The sequence below is a fragment of the Macaca fascicularis genome, chromosome 19 (genome assembly GCF_037993035.2).
Source record: "Macaca fascicularis isolate 582-1 chromosome 19, T2T-MFA8v1.1".
In the NCBI taxonomy this organism is placed as follows: Eukaryota; Metazoa; Chordata; class Mammalia; order Primates; family Cercopithecidae; genus Macaca; species Macaca fascicularis.
In genome coordinates, this window is record NC_088393.1 from 18,829,758 (window position 1) to 18,848,693 (window position 18,936).

General features: G+C 57.2%; 1 protein-coding gene across 6 annotated transcripts in view; it reads right to left on the bottom strand.

Moving 5' to 3' along the window:
- Positions 1-606: 606 nt before the first annotated feature.
- ELL (elongation factor for RNA polymerase II) overlaps positions 607-18,936 on the bottom strand; it is an 87,541-nt gene continuing 69,211 nt past the window's right edge. For 3 of the 6 annotated variants that reach the window (XM_074026412.1, XM_074026413.1, XM_005588462.4), the window contains 7 exons: positions 15,456-15,580; positions 9,441-9,537; positions 8,367-8,865; positions 4,655-4,721; positions 4,215-4,386; positions 3,137-3,181; positions 607-2,779 (listed from right to left, as the gene is read on the bottom strand). In XM_074026412.1, the coding sequence (XP_073882513.1) occupies positions 2,663-2,779; positions 3,137-3,181; positions 4,215-4,386; positions 4,655-4,721; positions 8,367-8,865; positions 9,441-9,537; positions 15,456-15,580 (1,122 nt within the window). In that variant the 3' untranslated portion in view covers positions 607-2,662. Of the gene's footprint in view, positions 2,780-3,136; positions 3,182-4,214; positions 4,387-4,654; positions 4,722-8,366; positions 8,866-9,440; positions 9,571-15,455; positions 15,581-18,936 lie in introns of all 6 variants that reach the window. The other 3 variants (XM_045379238.3, XM_045379239.3, XM_045379237.3) reach the window with 1 other exon arrangement.

Genomic DNA, 18,936 nt, shown 5'->3' on the forward strand with positions numbered 1-18,936 from the left:
CACCCAACACCACACCCACACCATACACACCACATACCTCCACCACATACCACACTCCACACCACATCCAACACACACCACACACACCAACACCCTAGCACACACCACATACATCACACACCCACACCCTTACACCACACACCCACACCACACCCCAACACCCCCACACCCTCACACCCCACATACACGACACCCACACACCCACACCCTAACACACACGTCCAGATACACCACACCCTAACACCATGCACCCAGATACACTACACCCACACCCACACACCCACACAACACCCACAAACACCCACACCCTAACATCCCCAGATAAACCACACACACCAACACAGAACCCACACCCTAACACACCCACATACCCTCACAGATACCCCACAACCCAACACACCCACACAACACACACATCCAACACACACCCTAACCACACACTACACACCCACACATCACACCCAACACACACCGACACAGATATACTACACATCCACACACACCACACACACACACCATACACCACAAACACAGATACACCAGCACCCACACACCACACACACCACACACCACACACACACCAGCCAGGCAGAATGGGCTGCCGGGTTCAGTTCAGTGAAATTTATTGGAGAATGAAAAAAGTCAGCATTCACCTGTTTAGTGTACAAAAAGGACACTAGATCTTTTAAGAAAATATTAGGAAACTGAAGACGCAGATGCCTTTCAATTGTAACATTTTGGCAAAAGTGGAAAGTTCTTGTAAACACCAACCCCATGGCTCAAAATAGTTTTTCTCCACAGTACAACATTAAAAGAAAAAAAATAGTATCAATAAGTTAGACCATATTTAATCAGCTAGAACTTTGTCCACCAACCCCCAAAACACAAAACTTTTCTTAGCTTCATAATTCCTTAAAAGGAGAACAAATAAACAACAAAAACAACAACAACAAAAAGGCAAATTCAACTGACAGCCCCTTGGACTGGTTCCCAGGGCAGAGGGGCGGGCAGTCCCAGGCTGGGACCTCCTGAAATTATCCCACCTCACTCATGTCTGCAGGGCTGGCTGCGGGCAACACAGCGGGGTCCAGCTGACCCTGGAGGCCCCCTGGAGCCTGCTCGGCCCTTCCCTGGCCGGCGCAGAAGAGAAAAACAACAACAGCTATTGAAACATGAAGGATCAGTTTCCTCGGAGCTCTGGGAACCCGGGGATCCCAAAGGAGAGAGACTCTTGGGCAGGGGTGGGATGCACTGTGGGCCCTCCATGGTCAGCTTTTTGGAAGCTATCAGGAGGCACCCCTCCACCCCCCAGTTTAGAAAAATAGACACATCTGTATTTTTGCATTTCTGCTCTCCCTGCCTGACTGCTGATGGCAGCAGTGACCCCCATGTGATCCCTGGGCCCTGAGTCACAGCCACCCCCACCACCACCTTCCCAAGTCATGGCTTCATTCAGCCCTAAATGGGAACACACGCCTCAGACCCCACCATGCCCTGGGGGGTCCCCACACACGCACACACACGCACACTTGCGTGGCCCCCCGATGCTTTGGGGGACGCTAGAGTAGGCACAGCAACAAAGCAGCAATTGGGGTGTCTGCACAGCCTGCACCCCCAGAGCAGGCGGACCCATCCTCCTGGCTCCCCAGCTCTGCCCACGGGTCCCTGGGGCCTCCCTGACCCCAAGGCACCCAGCCCTCCATCAGCCCCTCCCTGAGTGCAAACCTTGGCGGTGGCTCTGCTAAAACGACCCCAGGACCCACAAGTGGACAGAGGGAGGCCAGCAGCATCGAGACTACAAGGTCTCAACAGTGTGGAATGAGCAGCAGCAGCAAATGGGAAACCGAGGACATCGCAAAGTAAAATCTGACACCGCTGCAGCCGAGTCTCAACTTGGAGCACAGAAACACAGTGGCCCCCGACAGCTGAGGGCCTCAAATAACAGGGCAGGCCTGGGGGCGCCAAAAGCCCTCTGCCCCCTTGGCTCTGAGCAGCTGCCTGGGGACACCAGCTGGAGTTCTCAAAATAGCCACCCAGGCCACCCCATTTGCTTGCTGGAGCAGAGACCCTGCCCGAGGAGGAGAGGCTGGGGACGGGGGTGCCTAAACATAGAGCCAGAGACTAGCAGAGGCCACGTGCCCAGTCCCCACGCCCTCAGAACGCGGCTGCACCTTTCGACGGCCTCTGTAATACTGCAGGCAGGACCCAGGGCAGCGGCTAGACCCTGGGTGTCCGAGGAGAGGGAGGCACAGGTTTAGAAAAAAGATTTTGCTTCTCTTTTGTACAAAAATAGACTCAAGTCTCATTAGCAGTAGCTAAAAGTGGCTGTCTTTGTATAAAACTAGAAAAGGCAGGCGCGCCGCCCTGAGGGCCTAGGAGTCTTCTGGCGAGAGAGGAGGCTGAACCCGGGGGCTGCAGCCAGGGAGGAGGCAGTGGGCTTCTGGGGAGCCCGTCATAGGCAGGGACTGCTCAGGAGGCGCAGGGAGGGCCGAGGTGGGCTTGCAGCCACCCGCCAGGGCGAGATGTCTGCAGGGGCTGCCCTGAAAGCCGGCGGTGCTGGCTCAGATGAGCATCTTCCTTGGGTTTATTTTTTTAAATAAATCCTCTCTCCCGGCTTTTTGCTCCCCCCACCCTCCCAGATCCCCGCCATCGGGGCGGGCAGCTAGGGCCAAGCCTGCAGCTGCCGCTGGTCGTACTCGGCGATGAGTCTCTTGATGTGGGCCAGCTTGCTGTGCAGGTACTCGCAGCGGTGCTTCTCCTGGCTGTAGTTGGTATTGGTCTGCGGGACAGCACAGTCATGCTCAGGACAGAGTCTCCCTGGGTGCTGCTCCCCGCTGTGAGCAGGCCAGTGCCCACCCCCCCCACCAAAAACCTGGGCTTGGTGCCCAGCAAGGAGGGTTGTGGTCCAAGGGCAGAGTGGGAGTTGGTTCCCCGCACCTCCTCAGCTTGTGTGGCTGGGCCGGGATGCCACGGCTAAAGACTTGGCTGGGGGAGGCGGGGCAACTTTGGCCTCAGACCCAAAGGCTCTTCCCCCACACCTTAGAAGTAGCAGGCAGGGAGGTTGCCCCGGGCCCACCCTCCTCCCTCCGGCTCCCACGGCTCACTTGGAGCCCATCCCAACACAAGAGACACTCACCTTTTTGATTTTTCTATATTCCTGCAAAATCTGCCCTCGAGTAGTCTAGAAGAAAAACAAAATTTTGAGATGACAGAATGCATCCCCGCTTGCAGGAAACTCAAATTGAGTGGTCCCAGGTGCTCTGAGAAGGGTGAGGGGTGGGAAGGTGGAGCAGCCTCAAGTACAGGGGCAAGTCACACCCCATGGGTCTGCAGCGGCTATAGCTCCAGAGTGGATGGGGCATGAGGGAAAGGCTGCCGGGTCCCTTGGAGGCAAGAGCAGGTGGCGCACCGCTGTCATGGGGGTGTGATACAAGGAAGTATCCATGTCGTGGCGGGGCTGGGATGGGGGCTGGGCAGGGCATGCAGCAAAGAGGGAGGGGAGGGAGAGATGCCCCAAGAAGCCGTGGCTTGCAGCCCCTAGAACCCTATCATGAGTCGTCTTCTTCGGAAGCCAAAGGGGCTTTGGCCGGGAGATACCCCGGCATCTGCTTAATCGGGGCCCAGCCCTGCAGTCAGGTCACCAGTTTCAAAAGGTGGCAGGTGGAGAGGCTGTGTCCAAGGCTGTGGCTGAGGGTGGAGACTCTGTCTACACAGGGCAGCTGAAGGAGCTGTGAGCTCAAGCCAGGGGACCACAAACACAGGGACCTGTCACCTCCCCCTGCTACAGTTGTGGCAGCATGGATGGGCTCCAGGGTGCTGGACAGGGCTCAGTTGCGGAGTCTCCCGAAGGTGTGGCACAGGTACCAAGAGCCCTGCGTCCTGGGCTGTGAGAGGACCCCCGGTGCTCAAACGTGTGGGGATCCATGTACCCTGGATTGCCCCCACCCAAGGAGGTGGGTCACAGCTGTCCCCACTGCAAAGGAGGCTGACAAGCTGGGCTGCCTTCAAGGACTCCCACAACAGGGCCCCAGGGCCAGGCCAGAACCATGGAATTGCCGCATGGAGTGCACCAGGGGGAGAAGTGCTGCCTGGGGAAGGGCCAGACTCTGGGGCCACCAAGCAGGCCAGTAGGCTCGTGGTGGCAATGGTACGCGCCCAAATGGGCCCTGGCTCCTGCCAGAGCCGGGGCACAGCAGACAGCAGGGAGGCTCTACCTCATACTCCTCGGAGCCCTGGGAGAGCTGCCGGAGCTGGGCGTCGAGCTGCGTGAACCGCCGCGTGATGCGCTCAATGCGGGCGTGCAGGTCGCGGTACTCGCTGTACTCGGCGTTGAAGTCATTCTTGTAGCTCTGGCGCTGCTCCGAAGAGGAGATGGCTGCGTACTTCCTGAGATAGGAGAGAGGGGCCACTAAGTGGAGGCTGGAAGGACCCAGCTCCACCCAGGCAGCGGCTATCCTGGCTCTGCCGGCGGCCTGGCCTCTCGGGTGATCACCTGGCTTATGAGGGGGCCTGGCCCAGAAAAGGCTGCTATGTTTGGAATTCACATACTCAGACTTGCAGTGGCTTTCTGCCTCTGATAACCTGCAGTGCTGGGGGAGGGGGTCTGAACCCAGAAAAGGGAGGACTGGCCTGCAGGGCCCGGACAAACACTCACAGCAAGTAGTCGGGCGTCTCCGACGTGGATGTGGGAACACTGGAAATGCTGCAGCTTCCATTTACACCTACGAGAACAAACACATACCTCCTGAGTCTGCACCCATGGCACCGGTCTGCAGGAAGCACGCCAGGATGGGGACATGCGTCAAAAGTGCACGCTTTGCTGCTGGAGGGACATGGAGGGACGGCAGAGGGGATGACTGTGTGGCAGGTGCAAGGGCTGAGCACCTGGCACCTGGCAACTGTGGGCTGCTGGACCTGGACATGCCCTCCAGGTGTCGAGCAGAGTTCAACGTGCACCTGCGTGTCCAGGGCAAAGCCCTGCAGGACACAGAGCGCCCAGGCATCACCACAGTCACATTCTTGGCAAACAGCAGACAGGTCAGGGAACTGCAGGGCCAAAGCCTGCACAACCGGTCAGAGCTTCCCCCAGGCCAGGTCTTTACTGCCTCTACTGACTGCATGTCAAAGGTCACTAAGCTGAAAACAAATGACCCCTGGCCTGACCTGAGTCTCTGGGGCATCCCAGTCTCTGGCCAGGCAGGACAAAGACAAGATGGCCAGCAGGGCCTGCATCTCTTGCTGCTGACAAAGTTCCAGGCCCTTGGTCTGCACCCCACCCAGATCGTCCCGTCCTTTCCACTAGACACTGAATTGCAGGCTCCACAAGGCAGCTCCAGGACAGGGCCAGCCAGAGGAGCCCATGGGCCACCCCAATCGGCCATCCGTGAGCAAAGCGTCCATGATGATGCTCAGCCCTTCAGCCCTTCAGGGGCCTGCCCAAAGCTGCACAGCTGATGGCTAGATGGGACCCCAGGCAGCTGTCCTGCTCCTCAGCCATGTGGTGGGGTGCCCTGGCCACATATGACAACACCCCTGAGGGTTTGGCAATCAGGGAGGAAGGGCAGGAGGACTGAAGTGCCCGTCACCTAGGACCACAGTCGCCTCATCCCCTCAGATCACAACTACAATTTAGTGCGTTTCCTAGGCCTTCTTGCAGTGACTTTCTTTCCAGTACAGAAATGATTTTACCAATTTCAGATGTATCCTCAGTACTTTTTTTTTTTTTTTTTTTTTAAGAGACAGGGTCTTGCTCTGCCACCCAGGTTGGAGTTGCAATGGTGCGATCATGGCTTACTACAACCTTGAACTCCTGGGCTCAAGTGATCCTCTTGCCTCAGCCTCCCAAATAGGTGGGACTATAGGCATATGCCACCATGCCCAGCTAATTAAAAACATTTTTTGTAGAGATGGGGTCCAACTGTGTTGCCCAGGCTGGTCTCAAACTCCTGACCTCAAGCAGTCCTCCTGAATTGGCCTTCCAAAGCACTGGGATTATAGGTGTGAACCACCACAGCTGGTGAATTTTTTTTTTTTTACTTTTTAGTAGAGATGAAGAGGCTCTCCTATATTGCCCAGGCTGGTCTTGAACTCCTGGACTTAAGTGATCCTCTTGACTTGGCCTCTCAACATGCTGGGATTACAGGCAGAGCCACTGTGCCTGGCCCTCGTGCACATTTTCAGGGGCCCTCTGCACTATCCCCTGAAAGAGCAGGAGTCTGCGATCTCCAGTTTGATGAGCCCTCTCTCTCAGTGTAACACCTGGGCTGACCACAGCAGCTTCTCTGCTGCCAAATTCCCAGAAGTGGACAAAGCTCACTCCCCACAAAGTTTTTAACAGTCCCAACTCTGGGTCAGGCACTGCCTTCAATATCGCCACCACCCCCACCTGGGTTGTCTTTAAAAGGCTGTGGCCTTCCCAGGGCTGCAACCCACTGGGCATGTATTGAATGAATCTGACCCTGGTCCAGGCCAGAAGGAAGTGACAGGCAAGGCACAGCTGGGAAAGCCAAGCCCATGCTCCCGTCAAGAGTGGCCTCTGTGGGTATTCTAGGACAGGTAACTGCCATGTGTCAGGCTGGTCAACATCACCGCATTTGACAGGCCCCAAGATCTTCACCAGCTAGGATGACAAATGGGGAAATCAAGGCTCAGGGTCAGCTCAACCTGGTACCAGTGGGCCCTTCAAAGTCCAGCCCTTGGCAAACCTCAGTGGCCCCCACTCCCGCTCAGCTCTGGCTGTGTGGGGCCAGCCAAGCTGGTCCCTGCTTTGGGGCCCCAGGGAACACCCCCACGGCAGCTCCTCTCCCTATCTGTCCCTTCACAGCCCACATCTCTCTACTTGCTTGTCCCGGGCAGGGGCACAGGCACATGTACCACCTTTGGGACCCTGGGTAACATGGACCACCAGCACCAGGCTCAGCTTCTGGTGACTCTACTGTCCTTTTCTTGGTGCTTGGGACATCTACCCCTGGTTTGCACTTTCTCACCTGTGGTAGAGATGACAGCACCTAGGCCAGGGATGAGCTGCCTAGGGGCCGACATGCACCAGGCCAGACAGGAAACCACCTTGAGTCCCCAGGCCTGTCTTGGCACCTAGGCACTGGGTATCCAAGGAAGGGACACAGCCCAGAGTGGTCTGTGGACCCTGGACCTGGGCCATTTGAGACAGATCCTGGCCCAGGTCTGGCTGTGGGGTGTGGGTGTGTCCTGGGAATCAGGAGTCCTGCCCTAAGCATGGCCCTGGTCAGAGAGCCTGCCCAGGGAGTGAGGCCACCTTCTCCCCTTCGGCCTCCACATGCAGTCCCATGGGAGGTGGGAAGCCCAGCACGAGGCAGGGCTGACCCAACCCCAAAAGTCGTCCTTCCTATCCAGTAAGACCCAGCCACAGTTGTGAGGACCTGCTCTCCAGCCACAGCGGGGGACGGGGCATGGCCCTCTGAGCAATGCAAAACTATAATGGAAGAAGGGCTCCCATCCTCATCCCAGGAATGCCCCTGACTCAGCCTCCTCCCCAGAGACACAACCCAAAAACACAACAGGTGACACCACCTGGGCTGCCCTGGGCCAGCCGGCGCTGAGAGTGAGGTGGCTATCTGCAACTGGCCGCCATCACCACATGGGACCACTGCAGCCCCCGCCACACATGGCGGTAGAACAGCCACTGCACGCTGGCCGCTGCTTCTGCTGGTTCCTGTAAACAAACAGCTGCACAGGCTCATGGCCATGGTGCTGGGCGGGTGCTACTGCTGCTCGGTTCAGGTGCCTGGGCTGTGGGCTCGGAGCTGCCCAGGTCTCCTGGCTCCCCAACTCCAGCCTGCCAGGCCCTGTCCCCACAGCAGAAACCTACACTCTACAACAGTCGTACGGGGGGGGCCTACGGAGGTCCAGGTGCTATCCCTCTCCCACCAGGATCTGCCTATACGCACCTGCACTGCTTCTCCCTGAATAGGGCTGGCTTGCCTGGGCCCCTACTGCCTTCCCTGAACCCCAGCAGACCTCAGCATGTCCCTGGTTCCTGGGGCTTCCCTGCAGTCAGAGCTGGGGCCTGGGCCCCATTCCTCTCCGCATGTTAGCCCCTTCCGTGGCCTCAGTTCCCCACAAGGCTCTGGGCCTCCGGCCCCCAGTGTTGGCCTGGCACAGTGACTGCAAGTGACACCGGGCACTCCAGATGGGCAGGGAGAGGACCAGATGCAGGAACATAGGGTGCCAGGTGCCGGGCACACAGGGCGAATCTGACAGGGCCTGGGGCAACAGGGCTCCCTCTCCCAGCTTCTACAGCGTGAGCCCCCTTGACACCCCATGAAGGTGAGGCAGGTGTGGGGCCAGTACTTGCAGTCCCAGCAGCGCCCTCCTGCCTGGGCACCTACCTGGGGCATCTGCTGGGGCTCCGAGGGTGGCATGGGTGGCAGGTGCACAGTCTGGAGGCTGGGCCCGGGGCCTGTCCTCAGACGCCCTCTCCTTGTCTTTGTGCTTCTTGGACTTCTTCTTGGGCTTGCTGCGCGAGGGGCTGCTGTGGGGCCTGCTGGGCTGGGCACAGTCCATCAGCAGGGGCAGGCCGAGGCGCACAGTAGGGGCTGGGGCAGCCACCTCTCCGTGCTCACAGTCCCGGCCGCTGTGGCCCAGGTCATTGCTGACATCGGCCAGGGGGTCATGGACCCTTGGGGGCTCCAGCTGCGGGGGCAGGTGAGTGCTGGAGCTGAGGGTGTCCGTGCTGGCTGGTGGGCCCGGGGTGGGCAGCAGGGCCTCACGGCCATCGGGCATGCCCAGCTTCCCATTGATGGCAGGTTGAGCTCTCTGAGTGAAGTGCGATATCCGGGGTTTCTTGTTGGCTAGGGGGTCGATGAAATCAGGAGGCTGTGGCCGTTTCTGGAGAGGAACAGAGACCATTTTAGAGGGGAGCACAGAGCGGCTGGGCAGCAACAGGCAATCCCCTGGCCCAGCCAGAAAACCCAGTGCCGCCTGCAAGGCCCACACTGGCCACACGGGGGCGCCCGGGCACCAAGTCAGGTCCCAGGTACTGCTCAGGGTGGCCTCAGCTGGGGCCCATCAGCCTGCTGGGATAGATGCAGGGGGAGGGCAGGGCCCAGCGTGTGAGTGGGCCACCCCTGGGGACTGGTCTAAAGCGTTGCTGTGCTCAGCATGCTTCCCCAGCGATAGCTGTGACACAGGAGCAGGAGGTCCAGGGGCAACCCCACATCAGGGAGCTGCCCCCGTCCCAGGTTCTGCACTGTGACACTGGGGTGCTGCAGCCACAATGGCAGGAATCTGCCCCCAACCCCAACCCGACAGCTTTCCCCTTGGTCCCTGGGCGGAGGGAGACGGCTCAACTCGGAGCAGCTCATGCTCCAAGGAGCTGGTGAGGAAGGTGACAAAGGTTACTGACACAACACAGGGTGCCCTGCAGGTGCTCGGGACAGCCACCCCAGGCCTGCCCCATTTACCTGTGGGGGTGAAGCCGAGCGCCCACGCTCGCCTGGGGGGCTGGAGGCAGCAGGGTCTCCAAGGAGGCTGCCGGTGCTCTGTGGCTGGCACAGCTTCCTGCGAAGGAGAGGCAGGACTCCAGGCCTGTATCTACATAGGGGCCCGGTGGAGATGCCTCAAGGAAGGGACCCCCCTGCTCCCAAATCCAGAGCAGAGCCAAGGGGTCACAGGAGCCTGGGCCTGAGCCCATCCTGCCCCCAGCTTCACCCAAAGGAGGACTTCCCCACTCTCCCCCTGAGCCCAGAGGAGGGTCACTTTGTGCAGGTGCCTGCTACCAGAGAGACCAGGGACACACACTAGGGTGCTGGACCCTGCTTTTAAAGATAGCTGTTCATCCTGTTCAGAACGCTCACTGCAGAAACTGTCCAAAATGCAGAAAAGAATGGAGGGCCCTGGCCTAGGATGAGACAGCCTTCCTGGAAGCCAGGTCACAGCAGGATCTGGAGGGCGGCAGAGCAGCCACCAGCATGACCAGGTGATGCAGCTGGGGAAGAAGGGAAGAAACACCCCGGTGCATGCTCCTTCTCCCACTCCATGTGATTTGGGCAAGTGGAACCCCCCACCCCCGCCAGCCACCCTGCAGCTTACGGGTATCCTCTCTGACCCAACTGTTCAACTCCCAGGGGTTGTGCATCTCAGGGGAGCCTAGTGCCGCTCCAGGCCCTGCAGGGAGACTGAAGTCCAGGGCCATGGCCATTCTGTCAGCCAGTGACACCTAGAGCCCATCTCCCTAACCAATGGGCTCAGCTGCAGACCACTGCAGGTGTCACTTCCCTGGTGGCCTGAGAGGAGAACCATGTGGATATAAACAGAACTGCCAGTTAAAGACAGAAAACTGAGGACAGGCATTTGCGTCCACTGAACAGGCAAGGCAGAGACAAAAGGAGGAGTGAAGACACCGGAAAGCATAGCAGAAGCATGAGTGGTGACTGTTGCAGGATCCAGAGAATCCAGGGCCCAGAGCAAGAGGTACCACGACCTCAGGGGACAACAGGTTGCTGCGGGGCCATCCCCCACAGCTCTACTCCAGGTCCTCATTATTGCTGGTGGGGCTGCAGGGCAGTGAGCCCAGGGCTGTCAGGCAGCAGAGGCTCGGGCCACTCCTCCAGGCAGTTGGGAAGCTACCTGGGCCACAGCTAGATAACAGGATGATGGCCAGATGTGTGGCCTCAGGAGAAGAAGAAACAGGGCCCAGGACTAGGGCACAACGGGATTCAGAGGCCCCAAGCTGTGCAGAGTGTCCCCAAGGGCTGTACTGCAGCTTCCAGGCAACAAATGTCAGACCTCAAAACAGAGGAACAGGAAAATACATTTGAAAAGAGACTCCTGGCCGGGCGCGGTGGCTCAAGCCTGTAATCCCAGCACTTTGGGAGGCCGAGACGGGCGGATCACGAGGTCAGGAGATCAAGACCATCCTGGCTAACACGGTGAAACCCCATCTCTACTAAAAAAATACAAAAAAACTAGCCGGGCGAGGTGGCCGGCGCCTGTAGTCCCAGCTACTCGGGAGGCTGAGGCAGGAGAATGGCGTGAACCCGGGAGGCGGAGCTTGCAGTGAGCTGAGATCCGGCCACTGCACTCCAGCCTGGGCGACAGAGCGAGACTCCGTCTCAAAAAAAAAAAAAAAAAAAAAAAAGAGACTCCACAGGGAGATGAAAACGTTAAAAAATAAATCAACAGGCTGGGCGCCATGGCTCACGCCTGTAATCCCAGCATTAGATCCGCCAAGGCGGGCGGATCACCTGAGTTTGGGACCAGTCTGGCCAACATGGTGAAACCCCGTCTCTCCTAAACATACAAAAAAATTAGCTGGGTGTGGTGGTGGGCACTTGTAACTTCAACTACTCAGGAGGCTGAGGCAGGAGAATCACTTGAACCCGGGAGGCGGAGGTTGCAGTGAGCAGAGATCATGCCATTGCACTCCAGCCTGGGCAATAAGACTGAGACTCCATCTCAAAAACAAAATAAATACATAAAACACAAAAAATAGGCCGGGCGCAGTGGCTCAAGCCTGTAATCCCAGCACTTTGGGAGGCTGAGACAGGCGGATCACGAGGTCAGGAGATCAAGACCATCCTGGCTAACACAGTGAAATCCCGTCTCTACTAAAAAAATACAAAAAAACTAGCCGGGTGACGTGGCGGACGCCTGCAGTCCCAGCTACTCAGGAGGCTGAGGCAGGAGAATGGCGTAAACCTGGGAGGCGGAGCTTGCAGCGATCGGAGATCGTGCCACTGCACTCCAGCCTGGGCGACAGAGCAAGACTCCATCTCAAAAAAAAAAAAAAAAAAAAATCCTTAGAGTAGGTTACAAATGACACCCTGGGCTGGGCACGGTGGCTCACGCCTGTAATCCCAGCACTTTGAGAGGCTGAGATGGGCAGATTACCTGAGGTTGGGAGTTCCAGACCAGCCTGGCTAGCATGGTGAGACCCTGTCTCTACTTAGAAATACAAAATTAGTGGTGGCAGGCGCCTGTAATCCCAGCTACTCGGGAAGCTGAGGCAGGCAAAACACTTGAACCTGGGAGGTGGATGTTGCAGTGAGCAAAGATTGCGCCATTGCACTCCAGCCTGGGCAACAGAGACTCAAAAAACAAAATAAAACAAAAAAGACATCCTGGCTGGGCACAGTAGCTCACGCCTGTAAACCCAGTACTTTGGAAGGCTGAGGCCCTTGAGGTCAGGAGTTCGAGACTAGCCTAGACGACATGGTGAAACCCCACCTCTACTAAAAATACAAAAAATTAGCCAGACATGGTGGCACGCGCTTGTAATCCCAGCTACTCAGGAGGCTGAGGCAGGAGAATTGCTTGAACTGGGGAGGCAGAGGTTGCAGTGAGCCAAGATTGGGCCATTGCACTCCAGGTTGCGATAGAGTGAGACTTCTAAAAAAAAAAAGGAGGGAGGGGAGGGGAGGGGAGAGGAGGGGAAAAGGGACATCCTTTCCATGAAATAAGAACATGATGAGTTAGGCCAGGCACGGTGGATCACACCTGTAATCCCAGCACTTTGGGAGGCCGAGGTGGGTGGATCATGAGGTCAGGAGTTCAAGACCAGCCTGGCCAAGATGGTGAAACCCCGTCTCTACTAAAAATACAAAAATTAGCCAGGCATGGCGGCGGGCACCTGTAATCCCAGCTACTCAGGAGGCTGAGGCACCAAGTTGTTTGAACCCAGGAGGCAGAGGTTGCAGTGAGCCGAGATCATGCCATTGTACTCCAGCCTGGGCAACAGAGCAAGACTCTGTCTCAGTTAAAAAAGGAAAAAAAAAGAACACGATGCTATGAAAACGCAGTAGGGAAGCCTCTCAGAAACTAGAAATAATAGGCCTTGCATGGTGGCTCATGCATGTAATCTCAGTGCTTTGGGAGGCTGAGGCAGGCGGATCACTTGAGGTCAGAAGTTCAAGACCAGCCTGGACAACATGGTAAAACCTCGTCTCTATGCCTAGGCAACAGAGCAACACTCTGTCTCAAGAAAAACAAAGAAAATAGAAATACTAGTAAATTAAGAGACGGGATGAGAAATGTCAAAGAAGTCTCCCAAAAGGAGAATAAAGCCAGGCGCGGTGGCTCACGCCTGTAATCCCAGCACTTTTTGGGAGGCCAAGGCAGGCGGATCACAAGGTCAGGATATCGAGACCATCCTGGCTAACACGGTGAAACCCCATCTCTACTAAAAATACAAAAAATCAGCCGGGCGTGGTGGCGGGCGCCTGTAGTCCCAGCTACTCTGGAGGCTGAGGCAGGAGAATGGCGTGAACCCGGGAGGCGGAGCTTGCAGTGAGCCGAGATCACACCACTGCACTCCAGCCTGGGCTACAGAGCAAGACTCCGTTTCAAAAAAAGGAAAAAAAAAAAGGAGAATAAAAAAGAGCAAGAGATGAAAACCAGGAAGAGGAGGGCAGACTCTAGCAGCCTGCCAAAGGCAGTTTGAGGTGGTGTGCAGTAGGATAGGCCTTTCCACTACCACACACAGGATAGAAGGACGGATGGACGGATAAGGCAAGTTTTCAGCCTGCAGGGGCAGTGGTGCCCACCATCCCAGAGTAGGTGCCTGGCCAGCCCCTGGCTGTGTGGACCAGCACAGGTTTGGGGTGGGAAGCCTCTGACCTTCAACATGGAGGGAAAGCACTTTGGACTCTACAAGTCTAGACGTGATCAACCGCCGGCTCAGCAGGACCATCGTCTGGGCATGAAGATGTGGTCAGCAGTCCTCCCAGAGCCCTGTCCTCAGAGAGGTGCTCCAGGAACTGTGCCCCCTTGGCACGAGGGAGGAGCACAAGCAGGAGTGTAGACTCTGGCATGGGGCTCACATAAGAGGGGAGTGGCTCAGGTTGGAGGTGAGGGCACCAGGCAGTGTGTGGCTTAGGCAGAGGAACCAGGAACTCTTGGGGGGACCTGTAGGACCCCTGACCCACGGACAGTGATGAGAGGAGATCTGGATGCCAGGGACAGCTCAGGGTTGGACGTGATGAACAAAGAGAACATGAGTGAAGAAACCACCCCCAGAGCCACATGTGGTGCCGGCTCAGCTGAGGATGCTCCTGCAGTGACTTGGACCCCCACATCCCATCTGTCTCATGGCCTGCACTGGGCTAACGGCCTGCCCTGGGCTAGGCCGGCTGGTAACAAATACCCCAAGGCCCTGCTTTGATATACATGAGGCTATGGTGTCAAAAACTGCTATAAATGGGGCTTTCTTGGGGGGGGGGTGCTAAATAGGAAAAAAATAAAAAAAAAGAAACAGTTGTGCAGGGGGCACTGCAGGTCACCTTCTATGTGGTTATGGCCCAGGGACATTAACCCTACCCCCTGCACGCTAGTGGAAGCTTGTGAAGGCAGTGCTGATCCCCATGCCGGCCCAGAGTAAAAGCGGAGTGCCAAGGGGCTGGCACGAGCCCAGCAGCTCACTCAGCACATGGAACATGAGCCTCGAATCACGCGAGCTGGAGGCAGCTCTGGAGCCTGCACCCTGGGGAAGCTCCCCAACGCCCTGGAGATGCAGCCCAGGCTTCTCCACCTCACTCCACTAGCTCTGGGCAGTTCTCCTTCCAGTGCCCTAAGGGTCTGAGGAACCCAGGGAGCCAAGGGAGAGGACACAGGGTGTGAGGATGGGGGGGGTCTTCTGCCAAGACTGTGCCCTCTGCCAGCCTGCCGCCAGCCAGGGCAGTGCCCCACAGGCCCCTGACCTGCACACCCAGGGTGGACAGGCAGGCACTACCCTCTCAGGGGAGCAGAGTGGACCCCCAACTTCACTCTGCTTTCCAGAGGCAATTACTGCTTTAAACAGCTGAACTTCCAAAAAACAACTACAAACTCATAAATACCTCCGAGTCCCTGAGAAATCACTTACGGACTAATTAGTAGATTGGCCTGCTTCACAGCCCAAGCTCCACAGAGGTCCCTAACTGGCAGCCGTGGAGAAGAAAATCATTAGCCGCCTGCCTCCGTAACCACTGTTCCCCTGCGCTGTTGCCACTCCTGACCCTGGGTCCCAATTAGCCTGAGGGGATGCATTTAATTAACTCTGCTTAATGACACCTGCCGGGAGTGTTGTTTGGCCTTATTTCTCTCTACTTCAGGTTCTTGAGAGGCTCTTTTCAAAAAGCCAGTGAACTTCTGAGGCCCTGTGGGGATGCCCAGGTTGTGGAGGGAAGCATGAGGGGAAGTTGGGGACAGCTGAGGAGGGTCCCGGCAGACTGAAGCCTTTTGTCTGAAGATTCCGAGGTTGGGGCCAGTGACTCACACCTCCATCCCACTCTGTGGGCGTGGCCTTCCCTCACCATGGGAGGCCCTGGAGCACCACGTGGGCAGTAGGGAGGATGGCCAGAGAGGCCTGTTTGGACCCTTCCATCCTGCTCCCAAGCCCTGCAGCCTTCAGGACCACACAAGACCACCCCAACATCCTCTGGGTAAGCTCTGGCTGCCTTCATGGGGGTAGGGACATGCTGGGGCACGGAAGGCGGCATTACCGGACGAGCACCCGCTTCAGCAGCTGCTGGTCTCCCTCCGAGTAGCCAGGCCAGTCCTTCTGCACGTCCTTGTACATGCAGTCCTGCAGCGTACACGTGCCATCCTTAGCACTCATGTTGGCCACCTGCAAGACAGAGCCAGCCATCACTTTGTGGGAAGCCTGAGAGAGTTGGGGGACTAGAGAAAAAAGATCTTATGGCGAGGTTGGGAGGGTGTGCAGAGACAGTAGGAGACAGACAGACGGAGACAGAGGAGAGGAAAGAGGATGGCCCACTACCGATCCGTGCTGCCTCCCACCCCTAGTTCCCCTGCACACAATCCTCAGGGTGCAGAAGGGACAATGAGGTTCATGAAGCCAGGTCCAGACTCAACTGTCTTACAGGTGCTGGGCCAGGCTGGCTCCAAAACGGGGAGGGCTACCACCTGCAGTCCGGAGACCCTGTCACCTGTCCCCTGGCCCCCCTAGCCTATTTCTCTTTTTCTTTTCTTTTTTTTTTGAGACGGAGTCTCGCTCTGTCGCCCAGGCTGGAGTGCAGTGGCCAGATCTCAGCTCACTGCAAGCTCCGCCTCCTGGGTTCACGCCATTCTCCTGCCCCAGCCTCCCGAGTAGCTGGGACTACAGACGCCCGCCACCTCGCCCGGCTAGTTTTTTTTGTATTTTTTAGTAGAGACGGGGTTTCACCGTGTTAGCCAGCATGGTCTCGATCTCCTGACCTCGTGATCCGCCCGTCTCGGCCTCCCAAAGTGCTGGGATTACAGGCTTGAGCCATCGCGCCCGGCTTTTGCTTTTTTTGATACAAGATCTTGGCTCACTACAGCCTAGACCTCCTGTGCTCAAGCGATCCTCCCACCTCAGCCTCCCAGGTAGGTGGGGCCACAGGTGTGCACCACTATACTCCAGCTAATTTTGTTGTTGTTGTTAGAGATGGGATCTCGCTATGTTGTCCAGGCTTGTTTTGAACCCCTGGGCTCAAGCGATCCTCTGACCTCAGCCTCCCAATGTGCTGGGATTCCAGCCACCACACCCAGCTCCTATTTCTTCCAGGCTGGAGTGCAGTGGTGTGATCAAGGCTCACTGTAGCTGCAACCTCCTGGGCTCAAGCAATCCTCTTGCCTCAGTCTCCCAAGCAGGTGGGCTACAAGCATGCACTATCATACCCAGCAAATTTTATTTTTTTGTAGAGATAGGGTCTCAGTATTTTGCCTAGGCTAGTCTTGAGCTCCTGGCCTCAAGGATCCTCCCACCTCAGCCTCCCAAAGTGCTGGAAACAGGCGTGAGCCACCATACTAGGCTCCACCCTGTTTCTGATCACAACTCCCAGGGCAGAGTCAGCCACAGCTGGGGATGCTGGGTGAGGGGTACCTCCGGGGCCAGGTGTGAGCCCACCTTCCCTACAACCAGCATGCCTTGCTGTTGCTGGCTGACAAAAGCTGAGTTCGTCCCCCAGACTGCTAACAAAGATGGATTCAGAACATCTGCCTTAGAGGGACGTGAGGAAGCTCCAGGTCACTGCCCTGAGTGGGCACTGTGTGCTGGCCTGCAGGGCGCTCTGGTCTCCATCTTGCTGCAGGCACAGTAGCCACTGTTTTCTGCTGCATCTGACATGGCTCTGCGTCACAGTGTATTCCATGGGGAGCATTTTTGTTTTTGTTTTTGTTTTTTGTTTTTTTAGGAGGGGGGACGGAGTCTCGCTCTGTTACCCAGGCTGGAGTGCAGAGGCGCAATCACGGCTCACTGCAAGCTCCGCCTCCTGGGTTCACGCCATTCTCCTGCCACAGCCTCCCGAGTAGCTGGGACTACTGGCGCCCGCCAGCACACTCGGCTAATTTTTTGTATTTTTAGTAGAGACGGGGTTTCACCGTGTTAGCCAGGGTGGTCTCGATCTTCTGACCTCGTGATCCTCCCGCCTCGGCCTCCCAAAGTGCTGGGATTACAGGCGTGAGCCACTGCGCCCGGCCCATGGGGAGCATTTTTAACAGCTGAGTAATATTCCACCCTCAAACTGCTGCCGGTTTCTCTGTAGCATAAACAGACATTACTGTGTGCAGTTTTTTTCAGGTTGGCAACAGTTTCCTTCAACAGGATTCCCAGAAGCCAGATTAGTAGGTCAAAGGCTGAATATTTTTATGGCTGTCAACGGGCTTTGCTAAACATTACTTAGCCGTCAACACCCCTCCCCTTGAAGGATAGGCCTGCGGGTTTCCCTGGGGCCTAGCCAGTCCTAGAGGTGGTCACCTTCCATCTCTACTCTAGATTTTTCCACAGGGAGGGCCAAGCACCTTTGAGGGGTGCAATTTTGTCGCTGCTGTTCCTCAGCGTGTCCGCGGGCCTTTGAGGGGCTGAAAATGACCAGTGTGGGTGAGGCACATCCCCCTCCTCTTCTGCAAGCCAACAGTGTTCTGCTGACCCCCATAGCTGCTTGGGGGGAAGCAGCTGCATAATGAATATAGAAGCAAGAAGAAGACAAGCTGTCCAGGGGAAGTCACAGTGGCACGGGAAGGGACACTCTGCCTGCAGACGCTGGCCGGGCCTGCTCCCAGGAGGTGCTGAACCAAAGTTACCTGGAGAAGCCAGGCCCCAGCACAGGCACCTCCTGGCCAGGTCAATGAAGGTTCCACACCTGGTAACTCCATCAAGCTCCCTTCAGCAACTCCTGCTGGCACCATGCCAGCCCTGCCTCAGGAGCAGGATGTGGGTGGATGAGGGCTGGGTTGACATCCTCCCAAGGAATGTGCAGCACAGTCCCACCAGGCGCGCACCCGAGCGGGACGCCTACGAGGAGCTCCATAAACATGGAAGAACGTCCTTTACACAGCTGCTATCCCAGCATGCCACAGTGTATGCTTTCTGCTGCAGGCATCACCTGTGTTCCTGAGGTGCTGGATGTGACCCCAAACATCCCACTTCCATCATCCTAAGAGGTGCAAGAGGCTCAGCAGTGCCTCCCCCTCAACCACAGCCGCAATCCGAGGAGACCCATCCTCAGCTCACCTCAGGGCTGTGTCTGCACAGCCTGGCTGATGTTCTGAAGCCAGTGTGAGTCACTCCCCTTCCCAGGGACCCCAGGAAGCCAGGGTGGAGCCTCAGGAACCTCCATGGGTGATGGGGCGGAAGGCACACCTGCTCCAATGCCCGGGGTGTTTCTCAACAGCAGGCTCCACTCGCCAGCACCACGTTCCAGATGGCCTAGCCTCCAACCCCAGGGAGGGGCACTGCAGGTCACAGACGGAAGCCTTATGGTCCGAGATGTGAAGCCCTCGCCTGGAGGTGCAGGTGGAGGGCAGCGGGCAGCTGATTCACACTGAGGCCCGCCAGGCTGTGCCAGGCACATGTAGGTTCCTTCCCCAGGCCTTGAGTCCACAAATCGTCTGCAGCCGAAGCCTGGATCCACTGTGCCAGGCCCCAGGGCCCGCGTGTCAGCAGACAGTGAAGGAGGGCCTGGGCTCCATGCTGAGCCCACCTCTCAACCCTGGACAGTC